This window comes from Ctenopharyngodon idella, chromosome 6, assembly GCF_019924925.1.
Source record: "Ctenopharyngodon idella isolate HZGC_01 chromosome 6, HZGC01, whole genome shotgun sequence".
NCBI lineage: Eukaryota > Metazoa > Chordata > Actinopteri > Cypriniformes > Xenocyprididae > Ctenopharyngodon > Ctenopharyngodon idella.
This window is the reverse complement of record NC_067225.1, coordinates 27,533,461-27,546,700: the sequence shown is the minus strand read 5'-3', so window position 1 is coordinate 27,546,700 and position 13,240 is coordinate 27,533,461. Positions and strand designations below refer to the sequence as shown.

Sequence of the window (13,240 nt, the reverse complement as noted above, 5' to 3'; positions counted from 1 at the left end):
GCTTCACAAAATCTGTAGACTTGCTCTGATTTGCGGAACTGGTGTTGACTCTCCTAGACTGTATTTGGGCAAGTCGTGTGTCCCAGTCTTTATTTCTTTGAAACACAAATTTAGTTATCCACACTTTTGAGCCTTCTCATTTACATACAATGACAGTGACCAGGTGCTGCCAGGCTCACAAATAAGGAAAAGTAGTTCATAGCATTAGTCATGATTTATATTCAAGCACTACAATAGAGCTTTGTATCAGGAACGTCTGAGATTGTTAATACAAGTTCATAACTCAGAACGTGGCTTTTCTCGCGACTGACATCAAAATGTAAATTTAAACTTTACCTTTTACTATGAGGTGGAATCGAGCTTACAAACGTTACTGGATCACAACCTATCGTGATTTGGCGTAACGTTACGGTTTGTACATGTACAAATGCAAATGAGATTTAAAGCAAAGGTTCACCCAAAAATGAAGTCGGTGAGGGTGAATAAATTATGACAATTTTCATTTCTGGGTGAACTAACCCTTCAAGAAAAGAAGCTTATCAGCAAATAATTTGCATTTTGGCTTATTCCTCACACAAAGCCTGAAAAGACAGAATATAGTGCACTAGTCTTATTGAAAACTTTTAAGTTTCTTTATTTGCCCAGTGTGAAGAGACACAATAGTCATATGGGTTTGGAATGACGAGATTGAGCAAATGACAAAATGTTTGGTTGAACCATCATTAAGCACTTTATAATCACATTTTACTGTTAGTCACAGATAATGCACCCAAAAAAACATTTGTGTGATCATTTTTATAAATGTTGTTTATTTTGTGATCCAGTATAAACAGAACCTTGGAGGAAAAAGTTATGCGGTTTAATAAATGGAGCTCCGATAAAACCAAAGAAGTTTGGTGGAAAGCACTGCTTAGAGAAAGAGCATTCTGGCTATGACACACCGATACACAAATCTTCAGAAATGGATGACTGTATTTGTATAATTTCGTCAAAAGTTCATTGGTTAGTACCTAATGAATCAAGAATGGAAATAGTACATCCACATGCAGAGCCACGGTAAGCTAAGAAACGTCTATTCTGTTTGTTAGATAAAAACAGAGATGAGTTTTGTAGGAAAGTTTGATGTGTTCCACTTAAATATAAATTATCTGGAATATACAAAAAAGCATTTACATATACATTTGCTTTCACTCAGTCTTAGAGCTCCACATGTCCCTTTAAGCAGTACGTCTATTTGCACCTCAAGAAATGACAAGCTACTTTCATCGCACCAGTCCCACATGGCATTAAAAAAAAATGCAGAGCCCGTAGCCCCTACATTAGCACAGTTCACACACGCACACGCACACGCACACACACACACACACACACACACACACTGTATTGCCTTGAAACAATGAGGAACAGCATACGGCTGTTATAATATGGAACATGGAAGCAATAAACTCACACCAACTAACCCCAGCATCCCGCTTGACTAACCACTCAGCCCTGGCGTCCAGCACTTATCTAAGTAGGTAACGCTAAGAAATATGTATTAAGGCTTTTCTGAGGACCTGAGGATTTCAAAAACACACAATGAGGCACACAAAAGGCAAAGAAGAGCTCTAGATGCAACACACAAACAGAGAAGCGGAAGATGATGGAAAAAAGAGACGGCTAATGTGAACGCCTGGTGTCCATTCGCTGCTGACCAGTAAAGAGGGAGGTGACAAAGACGCCAACGGGCGGCTTTCAGAAGACATCCGCCTTGGCCTTGTAGCAGCATTCTCTCTAATGTCTGGTCAGGATGTTTTTTTGTTGTTCACTTTCTTCCAGACGCGATTTCAGTGCAAGTATTCCCGTGTCGTAAACAGTAAGAAGTCCTTGGAGATTCTTTGCGTGTGACTCTCAGAGGATCGTCACCTCATTTTATGATGATTAGTTGGTTTTCAGCCAAATATGTCTTGCTCTAAATGATTACGTTTCAGACACCTGCATTCTCTTACAAAACATTGTACATGACATGCATCTAAAGCGGTTCCTACACTCTCGGCGTACTGTAATAGGAACAGACAGACCGACTGGATCAAACAAAAAGGAAAAAGCTAGATATGTCGTACATACAAAAGAAGCATGTGACATATTTTCCTCAATTAGTTTTTTTTTTTTAAGCTGCTTTGGTAACATCAAATTCAGTCCCATCAGCCTTCAATCTCTTTTGAATTGGCTAGCCAACAACACACCCGTTTTTAAAAATCTTTTTCTCTTCATCCCACTATTATCGTTCACGTAGGTCCTCTGGTTTGTATGAATGGGTTTTCATCGATCTGTCTGAGTCACTTTTCTCAGAGTCTCCTCTCAAGGAAGAACGTGTGGTCTGAAGTCAGCGGCCCGCGCTGTGTTCTGTCATAAAGATGTGCGGGCTGTGAGGGAGAGAGCTATTGTACTGAGAGCTGAGAGAGTGGAGACACTGGAAGCCGAGGCGATGGCATTGGGACCTGAAAGAGAATAAATCACTGAATGAATAAGATAAAGCGGTTAAGTGCTAAAACAAACAAGTGTATGATTTAAAATCACAGTCAATACATTACTGTCACTTCAAATGAGTAACTGGAGTTTAAAAGGTGAAGAGTTTCAGAGCAATAATTCATAGGAACTCACATTATATTATAAATGTAATTATATTTTTTGTATATTACAGGCAGCTATTATTGTCCCCAGCTGATTTCCTGCAGACAATCTGGTTCAAAAGTTTAGTGTATTCAGCAAGGACACATGAAATTGATCAAAAGTGACAAAGTCATTTACAAAAAATCATAAATTTTGTTACAAAAAAAAAAAAAGATTTAAAATAAATGCTACTCTTCTGAACTTTCTATTCATCAAAGCATCCTGAAAAAAAGTTTTCACAAAAATATTAAACATTTTCAACATTATTAATAATAAGAAATGTTTCTTGGGCACCAAATCAGCATATTAGAATGATTTATAAAGTAATAACTGTTGAAAATTTAGATCTGCAATCACAAGAATAAAATATAGCTGCAAGCAGCAATTAACAGTTTTAAAGAGATAGTTCACCCAAAAATAAAATTTCTGTCAAACCGCTGGTTCGAAACAAAAGGTTCGTAAAGCTTCGAAACTTCATGAAGCAGTGTTTTGAAATTGCCTATCACTAGATATTGTTGAATAAAGTCCTTATTTTATTTTTTTTTGGCGCACAAAAAGTACGAACGATTTGATCGACAGACGCGGTCCTAGAGGCAAAGTTGCTCAGAATGAGGAGTTCCACCATGTGGACAAGATTGTTTGAACACATGAAAAATGCGAAGGCGCCCCCTGGTGGCCGATTTCTTTCGAATTTCTCGGGCCGTGAGACAAACAGGCCCAGCGAGTTTCATTCCGAATCAGCCCGTTAACCTTGTCTGATAACTTTTTTGATAACTATTGACAATCAGACTCCAGAGAATGTTGCTGCACTTGCATCCGATTTTGTCCATCTTGAGCCAAGGATTCCAAAGATATAAGACACTCGAGCCTACGCTCAACGGTTCAGGAGTTATGAGCCATTTTGTACTTTTGACTGCTGTAGCGCCCCCGTCAGGCCGATTGGGGTGAGCCTTGGTGACGTTGTAGATGGTGTGAATACTACCAGCCCTCAAAGTTTCAAATCTCTACAAAGGTTTGGTCTGCCTGATCACTTTTAAGGGAGAATGCTGATCCTTGGAAAATGTAAATTACAATAGGGTTTCACAGATTAACAAATACAATAACAAATGTATTGCTCATTGTTAGTTCATGTTAGTTAATACATTAATTAATGTTAACAAATGAACCTTATTGTAAAGTGTTACCAAAACTTTTTTAATCGTAATAATATTTCACAATATTACTGTTTTACCGTATTTTTGATCAAATAAATGAATCCTTGGTGAGAAGGGACTGAAAAATCGTACTGACCCAAACTTTTGAACAGTAGTGCATTTCATATTTCTCATATTCCTTGGTGTTTTTCTGCTCACATAGTAAAACCATTTCAATTTACCAATATTTCATGCACATTTATTAATTTATTTGGTGAGTAGTCATGTAATCAGCAGGATAATGTACAGTCAGCCGGTAAATAGCGCAAAATAAACCCCTTCAGGCTGATTCAAGTCTGATCGCCCTGTTGAGCTTAATGCGATAATGACAGTCTGAGTGTATATTATCCTTTACATATTATATTACTAATTTACTTTATCTATTTATAATGTATTTTATTTATCAAAATTGTAAGCTTCAAAGTTTTTCCTCCTAAATAAAATTTAGCATAAAAAAACCAAGTCACTCAGCATAGGACGATCTACCTGCTATTCTGGGAATGGTGATCTGTGTGCTGCTGCTGCCTTCCCCTCCTTCTCCAAAAGATTTGATCTGGATGAAGTACTCCTCATCTATGGGCAGTGAGAGCTCCACTGATGTGGTGTTAGTCTCCATAATGTTGGGCCTGCTGACTCCGTTCCGCTTGTACAGTACCTACAGAACCATTCCAAAACAATGACCTCCAATTACATGGTCCCACATCATATGACACTCAGTATTGGGGGTAACGCATTGCAAGTAACGCAAGTAAAAGATTACTTTTTTTCAAGTAACTAATAAAGGAACGCATTACTTTTCAATTTACAAGAAAACATCTGAGTAATTTCTTCAAATAAGTAACGCAAGTTACTTTGTTTTCCCATTTATTGATTGCCACCTCTCCTGTCCCCTCTACTGTACAGGTGTGAATTTGCATTTCCTTCAGCCTGAGGCTTATTCATTTCACTTTTGGTGTGAAAGGGCCTTTACATTTGCCAAAAATAGAACTTTTAGGTTTTTTGTTATTAAAAAACAAGCAAGCCCAGCCCAGGTGAGAGGAAGTAACCCAATATTGTAACACATTACTTTTAAAAGTAACTTTCCCCAACACTGACCAGACCGATATGGGATTTTTAATGGTGATGCTGAAATGTACAAAGTATGGGTGCTGATTTAATATTAACAAATGAGATTGCTGAAACAAGTCTAAATTAACAGTTAATGCAAACATTATTTATTCTACTTTCACTGTATTCAAAATACTGTAACTATGAGGAAATAAGGTTCTTTTATACCAACTGCAGATATTTGAAGTGAATGTTTGGCATGAATTATTCAGTAGAAACAACTGATCCTATGAAGCTACTTACACCAGGATTTTCAGCTATGAAACTGCACCAAACAATATAGAGGCTTTGGGGTCGTTGTCATGCACATATCAGAGCATTTGGTGGTGCTAATACACTGAAAGCTGTTTAATCATTGAGCAATAATGTGCTGTGTCACATTGTGAATGTAGTTCAAGTCACCATGAAATCAAAATTGACAATTCATATTTTTTTATGGAATATTGCAGTATTTATTATAAATGATTTATCCGTGCACATCATTATTCCTTGTAATCTTTAATCAAAATATCTTCCCCTCTCTCTTACACTGGCTTCTCTTCTCTGATGATGTGTTTACTGCGCGAGGGCAGGACAACCTGTCACTCACATGAGATCCAATCAATTCCTGATGGACAAAATCAAATCCCGCCCGACATTTTTTCACGTTCAAGAAGCCATTTCACTCAGATATACGTCACAATAGGGAAGAAAAGACTACCGTAACTTCTGTTTCATGGTGACTTTAGGGCTAAAGGCTGTTGTTACACATGATACACAGCGGACAAACACAAATAGTTTTACAGTTTTGCAAGAAGATAGGGCTTACCTTATATCCCATGACCTCTGATTCATTCTCAAGAGGTTTCACCTGTTCCCAGTTGAGTATAATCTTTGAGTTTGATGTATTCCACATGACTTTTGAGGGTGGCTGGCTGGGGGCTGGATGAAGACAGACACAAATCAGACAGACAATAATCTAATACAACAAGTGTTACTACTCTTCAATCATTCAGTAACATCCCCTTCAATCAATCTTTTAAAAAGAAAAAAAAAACAAAACTTACGGGGCTTCTTGGTGGTAACGTTGACTGCTGGACTAGGTGGTCCTGTTCCTGCTGTGTTGTAGGCTCTCACCGTTATATAGTAAGTGCTACTTCCTTTTAAGCCCTGAATAATGGCTATTGTCCGGTTTCCTACTGTCCTTAGCACGCTAGCTGTATCTTCTTTGTCATTCTTCTCCCAGTATCTCAACTACAGGGAAAGACAAAACAGAACCGCTCAACATTAAACTTTAATTAAACTTGGTCCAATATAATTTAAAACTAGAGGGAGAAAGAATTAATTTATAATTTTCTTTATGGAGTATCTGAATATTGCAGGATATCTGCTTACAGGTGCTTTGGTTACTCAGCCACTGACGTGTGGCAGCATTGAAATGAACCTGTCAATGGAAAATCATCATATGCAACGTTTCCCAACTGTCAGGTTGACTGATTTTCTTTTTCCCTCCCAAAGTCTCTGGACAGTCCCAGCGGAAGAGTCAGAGATGGATGATGGTACAAACCTAATTTGTATTTGTTCCACAACTGTTAGCAGAGGACAAAAAGGTCTCAGTGCTTTATATTTACAATCTTTGTAGATGACTTACCAAAGCAACTTGCAACAAAGTTAAAAAACGACTAACACCACACCACTCACTAGGAGTTGGTTGCAATATTACAACCTCAAAAATTATTTTACTACCAAATTAAATAGGTAGCCCACATTGTAAGACCTACAGAGTGCAGCGACAGTACTCTGGGAGTTTTTTATTTGTAATATATTTTAAAATGTAAGTTATTCCTGTGATGGCAAAGCTGAAATTTCAGCATCATTACTCCAGTCTTCAGGGTCACACGTTCCTTCAGAAATCATTTTAATATGTTTATTATTATCAATGTTGAAAACAGCTGTGCTGCTTAATATTTTTGTGGAAACTGAGATATATATATTTTTAAAGTAAATAGAAAGTTCAAAGAACAACATCAATTTGAAATATAGTATATATAAACAGTAGTATATATATATATATATATATATATATATATATATATATATAAGGATTTAATAAGGATTTAGTGGGAAATTAAAAAAAAAAGTATTTTGTTAAACAGCTTAGTAATAAAAAAAATTACCTAGATATTGGGTTTTATCATTTAAAAGTACACACTTTGAAGTTTTATTCATGTTCATTGAAAAAAAAAAAAAGCATAATGATTTTAATATTTAAGGTTTTGAAAAATCTTTAACAAGTAAATGTAACTTTAATGTGAAAGTGTTCAGTATACCTCATAGCCGAGAACACGTTTCTTGCTCATGCTCCAGGGAAGGGCTTTCCAGGATACCTCAACGTCAAACGCTGAAAGACTTTTGGCTCTGAGTCGACTGGGTGCCCTTCCAGGCTCTGAATTCGAAGAAGAAATTCTTCGATTAGACCATTTTATTCAACAAATGTCTGTAAAAGTCCAACTTTTTTTGAAAAACAAGGCTGGCCATGATTAATGGGTTCTGGCACAACACACTTCAGTTAACTTGGCTCCTATTAACTGCCTGCTAAGCGTTCCACAGCGAAATGTCAAAAGGTACATTTGACTTTAATTTCTCTGCTGCACGCAACGGTTAATGTGACTGACCCTCCTCAGCAGAGAAGATGGTGACCACGGGTCCAAAAGGTCCTTCCCCCTTGTTATTGTACACCCCCACTTTGACTTGGAACGGGGAGAAGGGTAAGATGGTCTCGTTTTTGAAGACGTATTTAGAGGCTTCAGGAGAGGGAACTGCCGCCTGCATCCACCCGGTGGCGCCAAAGGGCCGGAAAGCAACGACATAGCCAAACCCTCCTCCGTTCTGGAGCTCTTCAGGAACGGGCTGCAGCACAGACACACACCCACAGATAAAACACATATATCTCTAATACAGTACATTCTCTTTATTACAATACCCTGTCCAATATATTATCCTTTTATACTACTCCTTATTAGTACACCACAGATAAAAACAACCATGTTTTTTGGACATGTACCATGGTAATGTCATAGAATTTTACAACCATGACACTTGTTTGTAAGGTGTTTTCTCTTAACTCAAGAGTTCACGCACAAACCCGTCTCTTATATTTTGGCTGTGCAGACAGCAGGATGTATGACTTCCCTGACACCTGTCAGGCATCAGACGCCGCATTCGCGCTAATCTCTGCCACGGCTCGGTCTGAGGCAATAGCTGTCATATCGGCCTCTTCAGCGAGAGAGGGATTCCATCTCCCAGAAAATCGTTTTGCCAGGTAATGATATCATGGTGGTTTTTGTTTGAGGTATTGGTCTGCCACTGACCATGCAGTAATGCGGTGCGGTAACGGTGAGACCACCGGAAAATAGCATCCATTAGTCCGAAACCATGGCATGTGACTCAAAGAAGGGGGAGATTATGTTTTCACACTCGCACACTTGTGCGGGAGAGCTTAATGGCTAAATAAAAATGCACCTGTAATCAAGCGCTCACTCCAGTGTCTGCTGTGAAAATAACAATTTGCCATAGAGAGGCCAAGCCTTATCTATCTATCTATCTATCTATCTATCTATCTATCTATCTGTCTATCTATCTATCTGTCTGTCTGTCTGTCTGTCTATCTCAGAAAAATCTGACAAAGCTACATACATTTCAATATTGATAAAAATAGTTCAGTCTAATAAAGAAATATTTTATTTTAATATATATATATATATATTTTAAGTATAATATGATTAAAATACAAAATAACAATAGGTTTTGTACAGTAAAATCCACCAGTGCTTCTTGCATTTGTTGAACGTAGGTGGTTTTTAAGTAAAATACAAGTTCTCTTGAACAAAAGACGGCACAAAGTGAATCTCTCAAACTGAAGTTTCAAGTTCCCTGTGACAAACTTCCAGCTCAATAGATAATACCAGCTGACTCTCAAACCTGAACAATAGAAGATGTCTCATGAAAGGAGATACTGAAAGAGAGAACATAATCTTTGAAAATTTCCTTGCAAAATTCAAGGGTAACTCCATTTAATTATCTTTGCTGCTTCTCCTGTATGACAGCGGCAGTTATTGCTGCGCAGCTTTTACAGAAAATGAAGTGTTATGTGTATCCACTTTACTATGATTAATGAAAACCTCAAATAAAGGGAACAATGGTGTCTAGCCAGCTTGCAAAAGGAGACTGTATATAAAGGACTCACTAAGGGAGAGAAACACACACACACACAAACACAAACACAAACACACACACACACACACACACACACACACACACACACACACACACACACACACACACACACACACAGAGACGGGTGAGTGAAGTGCACTGGCCATCTTACCTCCCAAGTGATGACTAACTCTGATCGACTGCCACCTCCTCCGCTCACGTTGGCTGGGGTGACCTTGGGAACTGGAGGAAGGAAAAGATTTACTTAGTCTGGCTCAGGTGTGGCCATTTAAGACTTCAGATTTTGCATTTGCTTTGAAAGTTTACCAAATAACATGGACATGATTTGAGCTAAAACAAATTCATGTATAAGGATGTGTTTATATTTTTAGATGTTAGGCCATTTTAACTGTATGATTTAAAAGTTCAACTGTGAGCTGAAAATAAAAAACTGATATAATTAAAAAAAAAAAAAAGTACTCTAGCATGTTCGGGGGTCTGTAATTTCTTTTAAAGAAATTATTTTATTTAGCAAGGATGCATTCAATTAATCTAAAGTGACAGTAAGACAATATAACAATATAATATATTTATAATGTTACACAAGAATTATATTTCAAATAAATGCTGTTCTTTTCAAACTTTCTATTCATTAAAAAATTCTAAAAAAATGTATCACGGTTTCCACAGAAATATTAAGCAGCACAACACTGATACTAATACTAATACTAATACTAATAATAATAATAAAATTTTCTTGAGCAGCAAATCGGCATATTAGAATGATTTCTGAAGGATCATGTGACACTGAAGACTGGAGTAATGATGCTGGAAATTCAGCTTTGCCATCTCTGAAATAAATTACATTTTAAAAGATATTAAAACAGAAAATAGTTATTTTAAATGTAAACAATGTTTTAAATTTTACTGTGTTTTTGATCAAATAAATGCAATCTTAGTGAGAAGAGACTTTTTTCAAAAACATTTAAAAAATCTTACCTATCCCAATCTTTTAAACGGTAGTGTATACTTATTTGCATATATATATATATATAAAATTTTCTTTTCACCATTTTTATTATCTTTTTGAATTTTACAGTTACTTAAATGGCATTGCTGTGTGAGAAGTACATTTTTAAAAGTACAAATACTCCATTTTAGCCTGTTGGTAATTTATACTAGCCCATAAAACTGCATGCATAACTAAATTTTTACATTTTCTGAAGAAATGTGAGTGGTGTCTGCATGTAAAATGAGCCGCCAGGATCCTCAAGCATTGCAGCATATTGCTATGGGGTTTCTAAAGTGCTTTGTAGCATTTTGCAAGGGTGTTTACTCTCTGGCTCAAGTCAAAAGTGGCCACCTCCAAGCCTCTATAATATTCTGGTCCTTAGATATGTCTTTGGTCAGTCCTTCAACTCAAGTAACGGAAGATAGCGAGTCACACCGCAGGACGCTAATTGAAAGCGCCACATACAGACTAATGTGTCTGAAGCACTCACCTGTTTCTTTCGTCCTGGCTTTCTTCGAGGGTTTGCTGGGCTCTCCTGTGCCCACTGCATTGCTTGCCAAAACTCTGAACTCATACTCCACCCAGGGGTTAAGCTCGATTACTGTAGCAGTCAGATGCGTGCCCCCCACCACCTCCGGCACTGGAACAAAACAGAACACACACATACTGTGAGACGAGCCCCCTCGTGAGCCAGCACGGGCCCCCTGCACACTCACACAAACAAGACGCACAGCACGGGTCTCTTCGGCTCAGTGAGATAATAGGCTCCGAAGGTAAGATACAAAAACTGGGCTTATCGACAGGTGCTGTGAAAGCTGAGATAAAAATAACACCCTACAGTTCAAATTATACAGTACAATCAAGAGTAAAGTGGTCAAGAGATATAATGCGGCTTAATACATACATATTTGTGTTATACTGTATTATATCAATTTATACAACAGTTCTTTCTGGTTCTCGAATATGATTGCCTGAGAGCTGTGCGATATTTCCCCAGTATCAGCACTGGAACCGTTTCACCATTTCTATCACTCCGCTTGTAGCAACTGTCATGGCGTTCAAGCAAATCCACCATATTTTTTTTTACAAATACTATTGTTGTTGTGTCACGGAATGTAGTTTTAAGAGTTTGTAGCGAGAATGTAGTTATTTAGACCTCAAATATGTGACACTCATGTATAAACAGCGCCCATTTTAGAATTTGTTTAGACGCTTTCGCAGATGTGATCTCCAGCAGCCATTCAGCACTCCTGTACCCGCAGAGAACAGCTTAATCTCGGGCAGTCCGACGGGAATTTGCTGCTGGCTTTTATGTAGATAGTGGTTAAACATGAGATATAATTCATTTGGGGTATATCAAACAGGCAATCTTTGGTCTTAATTAATTTGGGTTAAGGTGAAAATTAAGTTTCATAACTTTATATTTAACCTAACTTAAATACTGTACTAGAGCCCTGTTTTTGTACGTTTGACTGAATTGTTTGCTTGTGTTTATTTCCTATTGTCTAATGGCTATTGTTGTTAATTTAAATATTATTGTTCAATAAATAATATTTTTTTTAATAACTAATATGCTGTTTTTGGTACTGAGAAAGGGTCCATTAATGATTGTGATTTCAACTTAAGTGAAAGTTACATTATTACACCATTAGATGGTGGCAAAGACTATCTTTATGAGTGAGTCAGTAGCAAATTGAAAGGGACTGGTTGTAAACAAGGAAGTTGTTTTAGCGCCGGGAAATCTTTTAAAAGGACAAAGACAAAGATTTTGCTTTCCTCAGCGGACATTAAAACTGTTTTTTTATAATGGATATAATATTATAGACATCGACCTGAAGAATGAATGCTATATCAGATGCAGGCAATACACTCGTTTAGTCGATATCTATCTAATAATACCATAATACTCTATCTACATAATACAATAAGCTTTAATTCAGCAACTTTGTTACTAGTTCTATAGTGACGTTTTAGAATTAGTAACGCAGGCTTGGGCTCAACTGTTAAACTGTCAATTTGAGATTTGAATCCGCGGCGGAAGGAAGTAGTTCTGCACAAAAGAGGGTTTTAAAGACACTTCATTGTTGTTTCTTATTTATTTACTCGTCCTGTCAAACTGTTGCATGAACACAATATCACACACGGAGCCGTGATATTGCACACTGTATAGTTTTTTTTCAATTTCTGAAATAAATGCAGCCTTGGTGAGCATAAGATACTTCTTTTGAACAGTAGTTTAGTTTATGTGTGTGTGTATATATACACCCATACAGCCCATTGACACACTTTACTTTCATTGTATAGAAAAAAGGAGCCTCAACATTTAGCAAAACATCTCCTTTTGGATTTTTGTTCAAGCTACAGAGAAAGCAAAACTACATGTGGTAAAACCAGTCACTTTAGCAAGGCCTAAAAAAGCATAAACAAGCATCATAAAAAAATAAAAAAAAAGAAGAAAATCTCTGTACATAATAGGAGAGAAAAAAGCAGGGGGACGAAAAAGGAAACTATGCAGCAAATGTTTTGATCAGTGAAGGCTGGTTAGAAGCCCCACCTGTGCTAACAGCTTGCCAGCCGAGGGAGAAAGGGGTTCTAGCCTGGATGGTGTAGGCAGTAATTGGACTGTGATTATCAGGACCAGGCCTCCAGGAGAGAGTGGCAGTGGTATCTGTGATTTCTTCCACATGGATGCTGGTAGGGGGGCCGGGGGGACCTGAGACAGAAGACAGCCATGCAAACCAGAAACACACACACACAGACATGTCACGCTTGTAGGTTGCATATAAACAGCCGCCTAAAGCACAGCAGTGCAGTTGGTTAAGTCTGAGCTACATGTTTTCACTGACTTAAAAGCTCTAATTAGATTATGTCTCATTTTTTATGGGTAATTTTTTGCTATAGCAGGAAAACCAGCACATCTTTTCATCCAATTGGTAAATATTTGCAATGCTTCAAGGGCTTGTTTAACAGTCTGTAACACTGTATCTAGTTAGTCTTTATGATATATATTTAATATTCACTAGCTCCAGTGTGCAAAAGTAGATGATGTTCTATGTATGTGTATAAGATAAGATATATACCA

At 37.4% G+C, this 13,240-nt stretch overlaps 1 protein-coding gene across 2 annotated transcripts in view; it reads right to left on the bottom strand.

The window, feature by feature from the left end:
• Positions 1-789: 789 nt before the first annotated feature.
• Positions 790-13,240, bottom strand: part of cntn4 (contactin 4) — a 160,074-nt gene continuing 147,623 nt past the window's right edge. For both annotated transcript variants that reach the window (XM_051896479.1, XM_051896478.1), the window contains exons 15-23: positions 12,713-12,871; positions 10,649-10,798; positions 9,319-9,389; positions 7,607-7,841; positions 7,262-7,377; positions 5,999-6,185; positions 5,761-5,873; positions 4,332-4,500; positions 790-2,480 (exon numbers count right to left, since the gene is read on the bottom strand). In XM_051896479.1, the coding sequence (XP_051752439.1) occupies positions 2,389-2,480; positions 4,332-4,500; positions 5,761-5,873; positions 5,999-6,185; positions 7,262-7,377; positions 7,607-7,841; positions 9,319-9,389; positions 10,649-10,798; positions 12,713-12,871 (1,292 nt within the window). In that variant the 3' untranslated portion in view covers positions 790-2,388. The remainder of the gene's footprint in view (positions 2,481-4,331; positions 4,501-5,760; positions 5,874-5,998; positions 6,186-7,261; positions 7,378-7,606; positions 7,842-9,318; positions 9,390-10,648; positions 10,799-12,712; positions 12,872-13,240) is intronic.